This window comes from Eubalaena glacialis, chromosome 5 (assembly GCF_028564815.1).
Source record: "Eubalaena glacialis isolate mEubGla1 chromosome 5, mEubGla1.1.hap2.+ XY, whole genome shotgun sequence".
Classification (NCBI taxonomy): domain Eukaryota; kingdom Metazoa; phylum Chordata; class Mammalia; order Artiodactyla; family Balaenidae; genus Eubalaena; species Eubalaena glacialis.
In genome coordinates, this window is record NC_083720.1 from 36,762,547 (window position 1) to 36,776,693 (window position 14,147).

Sequence of the window (14,147 nt, forward strand, 5' to 3'; positions counted from 1 at the left end):
CTTCTGAGCACTTGAAACGTGGCTGGTGTGACTGCAGAACTGAGTGTTAACTTTCACTGAATTGCTTTAAATTGGAAGAGCCCCATGTGGTCTGTGCGGCTACCGTATTGGACAGTGCAGGGCTATGGGAGGAGTTAAACAATACACACACACATATCCTACATGATGTGAGCGAGGGGAGGGCACCACATCATGAGGGTGGGAGGGAGGGAAAGGGGATGAATGGACAGACAGTGGTGCAAGAGGTCAGCAAGGCCTTTTTGAGGAAGTAACGTTTGAGCTGAGATGTTAATGAAGCCAGAGGGTGAGCCGTGGCGGGGGGCAGAGGGAAGGGCAGGGGCACATGCCCTGGAGTGCTAACAGACCTGGGGTGTTAGGAAGACCTGTATGGCTGGGTGAGGAGATGAGGTCAGAGAGGTGGGGAGAGGCTCTGTGGGGGAAGGGGCCGCTTCACCCCTTCTCTTCTCTTCCCTCCCCTAGTTTACTCCGGCTGAGCCCGGCTTGGGTGAACAGATGCTCCTTCTCATCTGTGGCTGCCCCCCGGGGCAGGACATGGACGGCTCACTCCTCCCGGTGGAGCTGGCCTGGATTTCAGAGCAGACGCTAGCAGCCACCCCGGCCCAGGTGTCCTTCCTCCCAGTGCGGACATCCACACACCCTCCCTGGGGGCAGGCTGGGGACTCAGCTCCCCTGCCACTGCCGCGGCTGCTCCTGGAAGATTCCTCAGAAGAACTGCAAGCCCAGCAGGTGCTGGAGGCCAGGCCCCCGCCTGCTCCCTCCGCTGCAGGACGCCCCAGCCGGGATCATCACCAGGCAAGGAGCCACGATGCCTCCCTCTGCCGGGAGTCCCCATGCATTTCAAACCACCGATTTCCCAGGAGAGGGCCCAAGGATCTCAAAGACTCTTGCAAGCAGGGAGGAGGAGCCCCAGGGTGGAGACCGGAGATGCGGGAGGTGAGGAGGGCTGGGGGCAGGAAGGAGGACGACCTCGGTGACAGGACTGAGTCAAGTCAGGAAAGCCGTGAGAACCTGAGCCTGGAGGCTGGTGTCAGGGCCCCAGAGGGTGGACGGAACGAGAACGGGGCTTCTGAACCCCCGGCTGCAGCCTCCTGCCCTGGGCCCAGGCGGGAGCTTCCACTGCCCCTTCTTCAGGGGGAGGCCTCAGTGTCAGCGGAGGGTCCTGAATCCCTGAGCAGGAGGGGGCGGGGGGAAGGGCATGTCTGGAGCCTCCCAGAAGGAGGAGAAGGGGGAGAAGGAGGAGAAGGGGGAGGAGGAGGGCTTTCATCAACAGAGGAGGAAGAGGCCACCACAGCCGCCTTCTCCAGGGCCCACGGCACCAATGGGCCGCCTCCGGCAGGTGCTCAGCCCCTTGCAGAGCAGGGCAGAGCCATCAGGAGAGTTCCGGGCAAGGAGGAAGACGACGTGTGGTCTGGAAATGCTCTGCTTCTCCCAGAGGAAAGCCCTGAGGACAAAGGACAGGAAGAGGAGGAGGAGGAGGGATTGTCGCATCTCCAAGGGTCCAGCCCGGGCCACAGGGATGTCCGGGAGGAGCCTGGCTCCGAGGACTGTGAGGCCAAGGAAATGCTTTTCCTACCGCAGGAAGGAGGTTTGCCACCGTCTCCTGGATTGGCTTTATGGCCCGAGGGGGCCCGACCTACCAGTCACCCCTGGGCTCCGAGCAAAGGCCGTGAGGGATCTGCGTTAAAAATAGAGGAATTTGAAGAGGAGATGGAGGCTTGTTTCCAGCAACTCTCCATCCTGAAGCCTGGGAGTGGGGGGCATGGCCGGAAAGCCTCCTCATTGGCAGGAGAGAACTGGAGCTTTGCTCAGAGATGGCACAGCTGCCAGGAGGACGCGTATCCTCAGCAGGCTTTGGCAAACCAGGATTTGGATATTGGTTATGCCGAGGAAGCAAACCCCAAGGAGCCTGATGAAGACGTTAAGCTGGGAGAGACTGAGGCCCTAGGAACTGGCGAAGTTCTTCCAGGGCCGCTGCTGGATTTGGTCAACCTGAGCCCGGGCCCTCCAGAGGGACCCTCCGAGAGGGGTCGGAACCAGCTCTCTCAGCAGCCGAGAGCCCTCGAGAGAGCGAGGAGGAGGTTTCGTCAGCTCATTTCTGGATTGAAGAAGGAGAGAAGCAGAGTTTTACGTGACAACGCCAAGCTTCAGGGAGATCAGGAGCGATGCCACAGAAAACTGCGTGTCCTGGAAAAAGAGAGGGAGAGGAATGTGAAAAAAATATCCACGCTCAAACAGGATAACGGCGTGCTGTTAGGAGACATCTCTCACGTAAAGAGGGAGCTTGACCAGTACGTGCAAGTCATTTCTGACCTTGAAGACTGTAACAGGAAAAGTTACTGCAAAATTTCTGAGCTCGAAGAGGAAAACGAGAGATTGAAAGGGCACCTTGGGCAGCTCCGCAAAGCCATGTCTGCAAGCATCCGAAAATCCAAAGGCGTGATGGAGTGCATCACCCTGGAAAACTGGGAGCTCAGTGCACTGATTTCGGAGCTTGGGGTCAGTTATAAAGAGCTGATAAAGGATATAGTGCTGGGAATAGAAGACATGATCCAGTCCTTCAGGGGGGAGAACGAACACCTTCTACAAAGGATCCGAGTCCTGGAGGGGGAAGTTGTGTCGGGGAGCAGTACAGATGAGGGACCTTTGGTGAGAGCAGAGGAGTATCTCCAGGGAAAAAACACGATGGCGGTGGACCAGGTGAATGCTGTAGAAAGGGGGGTGCAGGTGACTCAGCTTTCAGGGCAACTGACTGCAAGAGGCCCTGGGCCACCCTCGGAGCTGGAAATGGGTCTGGCTGGAGGGTGGACGGGACCTTGTTTAGGCCTGGAGAATTCCAGGTGCAGTGCTGATTCTCCTGCTACATCACTGGTTTGGGGAAATGCTGCAGGATCCAGTGCCCTGCAAGGAAACACCGATGGGGCAGGAGTGAAAGAAGCGCATTTGGAGAAAGACGACAAAAGACCATGGTGTTCTGCAGACCAAGGGCGAGCTCTGAAGTCCCCACGCAGTGGCCCCCAGGTAGGTTGACTCTGCATGGCTGTTTAATCATCTTGCTGACTTATAGCACTGACCACACCCTTTACTACCGTGTCCAGCAGCCCTAGGAGGGAGGAACAGTCACCACGCCCATTTCCCAGATGAGAAAACGTAGGCACAGAGAAGTTAAGTGAATGCCCAGAGTCACACAGCTAGGAGGGGTTGAGCCCAGACTCTACCTGGGCAGTCAGGCTCCAGAGTCTTTATCCTTACCCTGGACAAGATAATGCGAGTCTGCCCCTCTGCTCAGGCTGTTCAAATTGGTATCTGGTGGGACATGGAGTAGGTGTTTACACTTTAAAATTAGAGCTTTTACTTTCAGACCAAGGAGTTTTTCAAGCATCTCAAGTTATAATTCTGTACATTGAGTCTTTTTTTTTTTTGGTATGTATGTATTTATATTGAGATATAATTGATATCTAACACTGTGTAAGTTTAAGATGTGCGATGTGTTGAGTTGATACATTTCTATATTGCAATCTGATTACCACCATAGCTTTAGCCAACACCTCTATCACACTGAATACTGGGTCTTGGAAGTAGAGAGCAGTGGGCTTTAGAACTCAGTCAAACAGGGTTCAAACCCACCTCTGTGCTGACTACATCCGTGACTTCTCTGAGTTGTTTTCATCATCTGCGGACAATACTTGACATTCAGGACTGCTAGGATGAAATTTATTTTTCCAGTGGTCTTGAATGTATCTGTAGGATATTTAGTGTTGAGTCCTTTGTATATATTCATATCCGATCTCTCTGCCTCTCTGTCTCTGTCTCTCTGTCTCTCTCTCTTTCTCTCCAATTTTATCAGTCATTTCATAGGATAATTTTTTGGTTTTATTGATGTTCTTTATTGTATGTCTGTATTTTATTTCATTGGTTTCTTCTAATATCTTCATTGTTTCCTTTCTTCTACTTTCTTTTGGTTTAATTGGCTGTTCTTTTTCTGGCTTCTTGTGTTGAAAGTTTGGATCATTGATTTTCAACTGTTCTTCTTTTGTGATTTATGCATTTAAATCTATGCATTTCTCTCTAAGCACTGTTTCAAGTACAACCCACACATTTTGATAAGTTGTACTTTTTATGTCTGTTCAGTTCAAAGTTTAGCTTCTAATTTCTATTGTAATTTCTTCCTTGACCCATGGGTTATTTAGAAGTGTGTTGTTGAATTTCCAAGCATCTGTAGAATTTTTTAGTTATATTTTTGCTATTGATGTCTAGTTTTATTTCATTGTTGTCAGAAAACATACACTATATTATTTTAATCTTGAGATTTTTTTCATTGACCATGTTATGGTCTATTTTGGTAAATATTCTATGTGCCCTTGCAAAGAATGAATATTCTGCAGTTGTTGGGTATTAATTAGCCCAAGCCGATTAATTATGCTAATCAAATCTTCAATATCATTACTGATGTATGGTCTATTCGTTTTGTCATCTACCGAGATGGCTTTTGAAATCTCCAACTCTGAGTGTGCATTTGTTTATTTCTTCTTTTTGTTATGTTAGTTTTAATTCATATGTTTTGAAATTATTTATTAGATACGCATAGATTTAGGATTATGATGTATTCATGGTGAATTGACTCTTAGCATGATGAAATGTCTCTCATTATCTCTCACATTTCTTGCCCTAAAGTTGACTTTGTCTGATATTAAAGTACCACATCAGTTTCTTTTCATTAGTATTATCATGGTATATAACTTTTTTACACATCCATCTTTTTGCTTTCGAGCTATCAGTATCTTTAAAGTATGTTTCTTAGAAACAACATATGGCTGTTTTTGGTTTTTTTTAAACTTAGTTCAGTTTGACATCTTCTGCTTTTTAGTTGGAGTGTTTGGTCCATTTACATTTCATATACATAATTGTGTAATTGGCTTTATGTTTACCTTCTTGCTGTTTCTTCTATTTGTCTGTTCTGTTCTCTTTTCTTTTATTCCTTCTTTCTGCCTTTGTTTTTTGGTATTAATAAACTATTTTCTATTATTCCATTTTCTTCTCTATTAGCTTATTTTGATATACATTTTAGTGTCATTCTTTTAGTGGTTACCCTAGAAATTTCAAAATGTATGTATTAATTATTAAAATTTACTTTAAATGAGTACTTTTACCATGTCTCAAATAATTCAAAAATCTTTTAATAGCTTACTCCTTTTATTCCTTTTCATCCTTTTCATTGTTTATTTTTGTCAACTATGTTACTTCTATGTATATATACCTTACAAAGTGCTATTACTGTTGTTGTTTTAAACATTCAATAATCTTTTTTGTTTATTCATATCTTTCTACATTCTTGTGCTGTTCGTTCTGTCTTCTACTTCTGTGGATCTGTTTTACATCCACCTGAAGATGTTTGTTATTTCTCGCTGGTGATGAATTCCCTCAAATTTCTTTTTATGAAAACAATTTTTCAACTCCACTTTTAAAAGATTTTTTTCCCTCTGGGTTCAGAATTTTAGGTAGGAAGATATGTTTCCCTCTTTTGACACTTTAAAGATCTCATTTCATTGTCTTCTGGCTCCCACAGTTTCTGTTCAGAAATGGAATAATTTGTCTTTTTTTCCCCTGAAAGAAATGTGTCATTTTACCTCAGACTATTTTAAAGATTTGCTTTTCATCTTTGGGTTTTGGCAGTTAGACTATGATGTGCTTACATGAAGTGTTATTTATGTTTATTCTGCTTGGTTTTTCTGAGCCTCTTGAAACTGTGGAGTCATATCTTTAATCCGATTTGGAAAATTCTTGGCCATTAGTTCTTCAAATATTTTGTTCTTTTCTATTTTTCTCTCCTCTCCTAAAAATCTAGACTTTTTTTTCACTTTATCCCACATTTTTGGAACTGTTCTATTTTTTTCTCTTTGTGTATCATTTTGAATTTTCTATTGACCTGTCTTTTAGTTCACTAAAAGTTCTGCTGTTCAGTTCTGCTGTGTCCTGTCTTCTAATAAACTCATCCATTAGTTCTTAATTTCATTTACTGTATTTTGCATTAGCATATCCATTTTATCCTTTTTAAAGAGATTCTGATTCTCTGTTGAAGTACTCCACATTTTCATTCATTTTTGTCTGTCTTTTCCTATGTTGTTAAAAAATATAATCATAGTTATTTTGAAGGTCTTGTCTGCTAACCCCAATATCTAGATTATCTCTGAGTCTGTTTCTATTGGCTATTTTATTTCTTGGTTAAGGCCCACTTTTCTGCTTCTTCATGTGACTAGTAATTTTTTTTTAAATGTTGGACATTATGTGGAACATGTAGAGATTCCTGCTTATTAGCTTCCTCTAAGGCATGTTGAGTAAGTTTTGTTCTGGTAGGTCGCTGAATGATCAGCAGACCATTATTCCTGTGCAGGTCTACTTCAGTTTTCCCCTCAGTACCAGGGCTTGATTTTACTCCTCAAGTGTGGTCCTTGCTTCTAGGGCATGGCCTTTCAGTGGTATCAACTGAGTTCCCAGAGCATTCACCAAAGACTCTCCACTTCGGCTAAGCCAGAACTTTGCTATCTTTGTAGCAGTGTGTGACCTCCAAAATCTCTTTAGCAATTGATCTCCCAGCTGCTGTTCTCTGCTAGGCCTCAGAGTCTTACACTATGTTGCACCACGTATGATTCAGCCAAGGACCCAAGGGTATTTCTAGGACAGTGTCTGGATTTCTTCTCTGCGGCTCACCTCTCTCTGTTGCTTTGTCCCACAAACCCCAGCTGTCATAGCATCCCTGAACCCCAGTCTCTGATTCCACTTAGCAGGACCACCACGTTCAGCGTGGGATCTATTTCCCTGAACCATGGTTTGGAAAATGTTCCAGGGACAATGTAGAGCTCACATTGTTGTGCATCCTTTTTCTCATGGATTGTAGCCCTGCATTGGCTGCCATTTAATGCCTGCTAAGAGTTGTTTTTATGTAGTTCCCTCATATCTTGTCAAATCCCAGCTAGTAAGACCTGGTGGGAACTAAAACCCTGAGGAGGTGAATTTCAAGCTGAGAGTCTCAAGATTTGAAAGGAGCAGCGAATGAAGAACATTCCAGGCAGAAGGAGAAGCAAGTGGCCAGCCCCTGAGGCAGGAATGAGCCTAGCTTGCTGAAAAGCAGAAAGTAGCCAGCGTGGCTGGATCGCAGTGGGCATGGGTGGGGCGTGGTATGAGATGAGGATGGAAAAGTTGTCATGAGAAAGATCACGGAAGGCCTTGTAGGCTCTGGTTTTGATCACTTCCAAATGCAGTGGGAAACTATTGGAGGGTTTTCAGCAGGACAACATGATTAAATTTCTGTCGTAAAAAGATGCGATCTTTGATGCTGTAAAGACACAGGGAGGACACAGGGAGAACAGTCAAGAGGATTTTTGCCAAGAGATGATGCTAGAATAAAGGAATTTGGAATTTTTTTAAAAAAATAGAGGATTCCAGATAAAAACTAGAGTTAGAATCAATGGGATTTGTTGATGGACAGGAGGCAGAGGGCGAAGAAAGCTTCCTGTTTCCCTCGTCCCAAGTTACAAACCTGATCATGTTTTTATTTGCTTAAAATAAAAACCTTAAACCCTCTGGGTCTTCCTGTCACACTTGGTATGAAGTCCAGATTCCTTTTGGTGAGTTATAAACCGGCCCCTGGGGAGCTACGGCTGTTGCTAGATACATTCCCTGGTCTCTGCGCTCCTAGTTCCTCAACTCGCCCCTCCCACACCCCAGCTTTCTCCTGAGAACTGCTGCTCACCATCCAGGTCTCATTTTAGGGCATCTCCTCCCAATCCCCCAGGATGGATTCAGTGCAGAGGCAACTCATGCACATCTCTCCCCAACTCCGCTTTCAGCGGTGCCATTTTGGTAGCTTGCAGTTGGCCATGATGGTATTTAAACCACGGAAATCAGCAAATGCTACACATCCGTGTGCCCCTCCCTCGCTCGAGAGTGGTTGTTATGCATTCACCACACACCGCTGGGTGGCGGTGGGTGCCTTTGGTTTAGTGCTTCCCTTAGGCTCCGGCGGCCTCCTGGCTTCCCCTCACCACCCTGTGCTAGTGGCTTATTTCTGCGTCAACCTCCCCCGCCAGACAGAGCTCCCCGAGGGCCGTGTTCCCCAGGGCTCCCAGGCTCCAAGTGCAGCCTGTGGCTAGAGCACGTGCCTCTGAGGTCTCTTAGGGAGCAAGTGAGTCATGGGCCGTTCACAGGGGTCACTGAGTGGGGCGGTCCCACGGGGCAGGCAGGGCCGGCCTCCACCCCACAGTTTTATTCTCTTTAGAATAATGTCCTGTGGATGCTCTCTTAGGACCCTGGGGATGAAGCCCAAATCACCTCAGAGGAGAGAGGCAGCAAAGGCACCAAACTTCCCAGAAAGGCCAAGTTGTTTTGCAAGTCTTGGAGCTGGATCTTACGGAACCATTCGGAGCGCCCATCTGTTTTTGACAGGGCCCAGCCTGTAAATCTCAGGCCCACAATCTGTGAATTTCTATTAACTAAAAAAAAAAACAAAAACAAAAACACATTCTGCTATCGTATTCCTTGCTTACAAGGGAGAGGCCTGATCGGCCACTGAGTCACCTTGACTCTGCTCTCTCTGTCTCCCTTCCATCTTCTCTCTCCTCCCCCTCCTGCCAGCTCACACCCAGGTGAGGAACACGTGGAAGAGATAATCTCTGTGGGCTTTCAATTCCCGGGGTGGCTGCTTTCAATGAAAGCTAGACTGCCAGGGCCGGGAGCAAAGGTATTTGAGACATCTCTGAGTTTCTGGGACCCCGGACACATTGCAATTGGAACTTTTACTGTTAGCAGGGCTGCTCCTTCCCAAGGCCACCTTAGTAGCATGAATCAAGAGCTTAATGATGCTCAGGACCTTGACATAGAAATTCCCCTCTGATGATCTCAGGGGAAGAACCAGAGGTATGTCAGATAAGGCTTTCTATCACAGCCCCAATTAAAACATCAGTATATTAGAATAATCTGAGCGTTCAACATGCCACAGAATACTGCGTAGATACTAACAACATGGTTTTTGACATTATTTAATGATATGGAAAAATGACCATGACATGGTATTAAGGGAGAAAAACAGGATACAAAAGATATGTATGGCATATAAATGTATATAGAAAAAAATACATGGGGATGTGTGTGTGTGTGTGTATGTATATATATCCACGCATATATACATATATATGCATGTTTATGTATATGTATGTATACATTATTAAAAAATAAAAATTTAGAGTCCAGAACCACTGGGGGCAGTAGCATCACTGCCGTTTGACCACACTTCCCATGGTGATAAATCAGCCTCTTCTTTCTCACTTTCTGCCCTCCCAGAAATTCCCTATTTGATGTTCATATGAAACCCACTCGTGTTTGACCCAAGAAGGGTGAGAGGCTATTTTGTACTGATTTAAGAAGAGTGTTTTGGGAAAATGCAGTATGTTCTGTTTCATAGAAATATATGAAGCTTTAGTGTAATAAGCATCTCATAATTGGATTTGAACACTAAATTTCATTCATCATACTGTGTTTCAGTATAATGGTGACTGATGTCTATTAAAACAGACTCTGGAATACCATGCCATTTCACATACTTTTCATGTGTGAAAAAAATTGTTTTTTGAAAATAACACTCTAGAATGCTATTCTGTGATTCCCTAGACCCTCTCCAACTCTCCCACTCAAGGGTAAGGGCACCTGGGTAAGGGCATAGCAGAAAGACTGAAAATATAAGTTAATATATGGATAATAATGATGTTTATGCTGGCTAATAGTTTTTGGAGTGATCTCTATTACTTTATTTTGTGGAATTTATTGACTATGAGAAACATGTAAGCAGGAGAACAAATTAAGAAGGAAAACGGGTACTGTCTTTTGGCTAAGGCAAATTACTTGGAAGATAACCTAAAAATTGCAGTCAAATCTGTGATTCCACAGCTCCAGGACCCTGAAGCTGAGGCTTCCAAGGAGGACCTCAGGCTGTGCGTCAGACAACTTCATCACCAAGTGCTGACCCTGCAGTGCCAGCTCCGAGACCAAGGGTCTGCACACCAGGAGCTGCAGGCTTCTCGAGATGAGGCTGCCCGTCTCCGGTGTGAGCTCAAGGACAAGGTAGACTGGGCCCACGCTTCCCTTTCCCACCTGAAAACCAATGTTCCCTCACTTGGGAAAGTTTTGAGAGTAGAAAAAAGAAGTAGGTAAGATCTCACTGGCCCTTTCCCGCAGTTTGTAAGTATTTATTAGATTTTGACAGTGCAGAGCAGTATAGGGAAGAAAAACCAGCCTGTAATCCCTCCATCCAGGTAAACTTTGTTAGATCTAAAAATAATAATACATGTATATGGCTTTTTAAAAAGTCAAACAGTTTTTTAAATGTTACATAAATAAAAGTCCTTTCTCTGTAAGGAGGGAAGTGGGTGTGAATATAAAAGAGCAACAAGAGAGGTCCTTGTGGAGTTGGAACGGTTCAGTATCTTGTCTGTGGTGGTGGAGACACAAGCCTACATAGGTGATAAAATTGTACAGAACTTGGTACACACACACACACACACACACACACACAAACGTACAGGAGAGATCCGAATAAGAATGGTGGATTGGAATTAGCAGATGCAAACCATTATATATAGGATGGATAAACAACAAGGTCCGACTGTGTAGCCCAGGGAACTATATTCAATATCCTGTGATAAACCATAATGGAAAAGAATACGAAAAAGAATATATATACATATATATATATATATATATATATATATATATATATATATATATCTGCATCACTTTGCTGTATAGCAGAAATTAACACAACATTGTAAATCAACTATACTTCAGTAAAATAAATCTTTAAAAAAAGAATAGTGGATTGTATCCACATCAATACCTGGTGTAATATACTATAGCTTTGCACAACGTTCCCATTAGAGGAAACCAGGCAAAGTATACAAAAGATCTCTCTGTATTATTTTTTTAAACTGTATGTAAATCTAAAATTATCTCAACCTTTAAAAAATGCAGAAAAATATAGTCCTTTCTCCCCCTCAACCCCAACTCCTTCTAACTTCCATTTTTTTCAACCCTATCTACCCACATTCAGTATGTGTGTGTACATATATGAAATCATACCATACAGAAACATTTTGCATCTTGCTATTATCATTTAAAAAAAAATTTTGGTGATATTTCCATATCAACACATGCAAACTGAACTTCATTATTTTAAACTCTTGCATATTATTTTTCAAGAGACCAAACCATAACTTCCTTAACCTATTCTTTGTTTATGGAAATTTAAATTGTTTCTGTTACTTTGCTTTACAAATGAACATTTTATACATTTTATACATCTGTCTTGGGATATGTTTCTGCTACATCCTAGTGAAAGAGTTACTGGGTCAAAGGCTATGTACATAATTAACATTGATCGATAATGGCAAATAACCCTCCAAAATGTTGCATCATGTATACTCCCACCAGAAATAAATGAGTGTATTTGTTTGGCCACAACTTGTTACCCTGAATCATATCACACTTTACATTTTTTTTGGCAAACCGATGGGTGAAAATACACTATCAACATTTTGGAGTGATTTCCGACTCCTTCTTATGCATTCTTTGTATAATCGAATACACTATACATGAAGTTTTATGTCCTCTGTCCATGTTGCTTCATAGCCTTTTTGTCCCTTATTTTTTGGACTGTGCAGTAATCTATGGGGTGGATGTAATTTCTGTTCCCCTGCTGTTGGATCTATAGTTATTTCCATTAATTTATATATCATTGTTTATATACAATAGTTCAATCCCAGAGAACTGGGATTACTGGTTTAAGGAGAAGAAATAGTGTTCATTCTAAATACATATTGCAAATTTGCTTTCCAAAGTATTGGCACCTACCTCCAAAGCCAAGGCAATTAATGAGGGTATATTTGTCACTGTGCCCTCAACCAGCATAGGAGGTATGATGACTTTTTTGTCCTGTCTGTCACTGATCTGTGAAAAATAGAACTCCAGTTACACACGTTAGACCTTTCTACCCAATATATGTTTAAGTCTATTTTTTATTCTTTTCATTCTTTTTGTCTTTCTCTGCTTCCGTTTGGCTATTTCTTTCTAATCCGTCTTCCAGTTACGTAATACTCTTTTTTTTTTTTTTAAAGCTCATTCTTTTTTTTTTTTGAATTATTTATTTATTTATTTATTTATTTTTTGGCTGTGTTGGGTCTTCGTTTCTGTGCGAGGGCTTTCTCTAGTTGTGGCGAGTGGGGGCCACTCTTCATCGCGGTGCAAGGGCCTCTCACTGTCGCGGCCTCTCTTGTTGCGGAGCACAAGCTCCAGACGCGCAGGCTCAGTAGTTGTGGCTCACGGGCCCTGTTGCTCCGTGGCATGTGGGATCTTCCCAGACCAGGGCTCGAACCTGTGTCCCCTGCATTGGCAGGCAGATTCTCAACCACTGCACCACCAGGGAAGCCCACGTAATATTCTTTAGGTGAGTCGAATTTGCTCTTAAACTCATTATTTTAGTTCTTCATTTCAGGTATTGTATTTTGCAGTCTTAGAATTTCCATTTGACTAATTTTTTATAGCTTCCAGTTCTCTGATGAAATTCTTGTAATATAATTATTAAATGTTTTAATCAAAGTTATTTCCAGGTCTGTCTCTGATAGCTCCATTTTACATTCCCACTAACAATGGATGAAGGTCCCAACTTCTCCACATTCTCACCAACATTTGCTACTGTCTGTCTTTTTGTTGCTAACCATCCTAGTGGGTGTGAGTGGTTATCTCACTGTGGTTTTGACTTGCATTTCCTTAATGGCTAATAGTGTTGAGCATCTTTTCATGTGTTTATTTGCAATTCATATACCTTTTTTGGAGAAATGTCCATTCAGATCCTTTGTCCACTTTGTAATTGGGTCGTTTCTTTTTTTGTTGTTGAGTTGTAAGAGTTTGCTATATATTCTAGATACAGTCCCTTATTAGCTATAGGATGTGCAAATTTTTCTCCCATTCTGTTGTCTTTTCACTTTCTTCTCGTCTGTTTTTTAATTGCAAATGCCCCAGTACACAGCTTACAGAAATATATTCATGCTATTTCTTACACTGAAGTAGAGAGAAGATTTCATCCAAACCTGCAAATATTATCGTGTGCTTTTCAAATAGAGGACAGTCTGCTTGGAGGTGGCATTTTACTCTTCAAATATATTCAGAAACGTGTGCCAAAATAGATATATAGAAATGTTCATTAAAGCCTTGTTTGTAAAGCAAAAAAAACAGAAACAATATACATTTTCATAAACAAAGAATTGGTTAAATAAATTTTGTTTGAACCTCATGATCAAATAGTATGCAAGATTTTAAAAGAATGTGATCGGTTTGTATGTAATAACATGGAATTAACACCACGATTTTATATTAAATGACAAAAGCATGCTGTAAAACATTTTGTATAGTATAGTTTCATGTGTGTATATATACAATATGAATTCTGATTATGGGTATGTAGGGTTGAAAATAGTATTAGAGGTCAGAAGAGGTCAAGGGAAGAGGAAGAAGTGCTTTTATTTATCTAGTTTTCTTGTACTGACTACAGAGGGAATCAGAGAGTGAATGAGAAGAATTCACAGAACACCTGTCTTATTGTAGCTTATTACTGTGTGCCTTTTGAATAGAAGACAGTCCGCTTGGAGCTGGCCTTTTACTCTTTAAATATATTCAGAAACGTGTGCCAAAATAGATGCATAGAAATGTTCATTTTGTGGAACAGGAATTTAGGCAGGACTCGGCTGGGAAATTCTGCTCTGCAAAGCATCAGTGGGGGTCACTTGGTGGTATTCAGCTGGATGCTGGGCTAGGCTGGAAGGTCCAAGGTGGCTTCACACACATGCCTGCCGCAGAGAGTAATAATGATTTATATTCATCGAATGTTGACCAGATGCCAGGCCTTGTCTAAGCACTTTACAGGAATCGATTCACAGAGTCCTTATCCAATCTTCACCCTTAGATGGGCACTAATATTAACCCCACTTTACAGATGAGAAAGCTGAGGCAGAGAAAGACTTGAGTTGCACAGGGTCACAGTTCTAGTGAGTGGCTGGGCTGGGGTTAGGGTGTCTGGCTAGGGAACC

At 42.9% G+C, this 14,147-nt stretch overlaps 1 protein-coding gene across 2 annotated transcripts in view; it reads left to right on the top strand.

The window, feature by feature from the left end:
- The window catches only part of C5H4orf50 (chromosome 5 C4orf50 homolog), a 48,489-nt gene that overhangs the window by 19,997 nt on the left and 14,345 nt on the right, over nucleotides 1-14,147 (top strand). For both annotated transcript variants that reach the window (XM_061191221.1, XM_061191222.1), the window contains 2 exons: nucleotides 481-3,039; nucleotides 9,958-10,131. In XM_061191221.1, coding sequence (XP_061047204.1) covers nucleotides 481-3,039; nucleotides 9,958-10,131 — 2,733 coding nt within the window. The remainder of the gene's footprint in view (nucleotides 1-480; nucleotides 3,040-9,957; nucleotides 10,132-14,147) is intronic.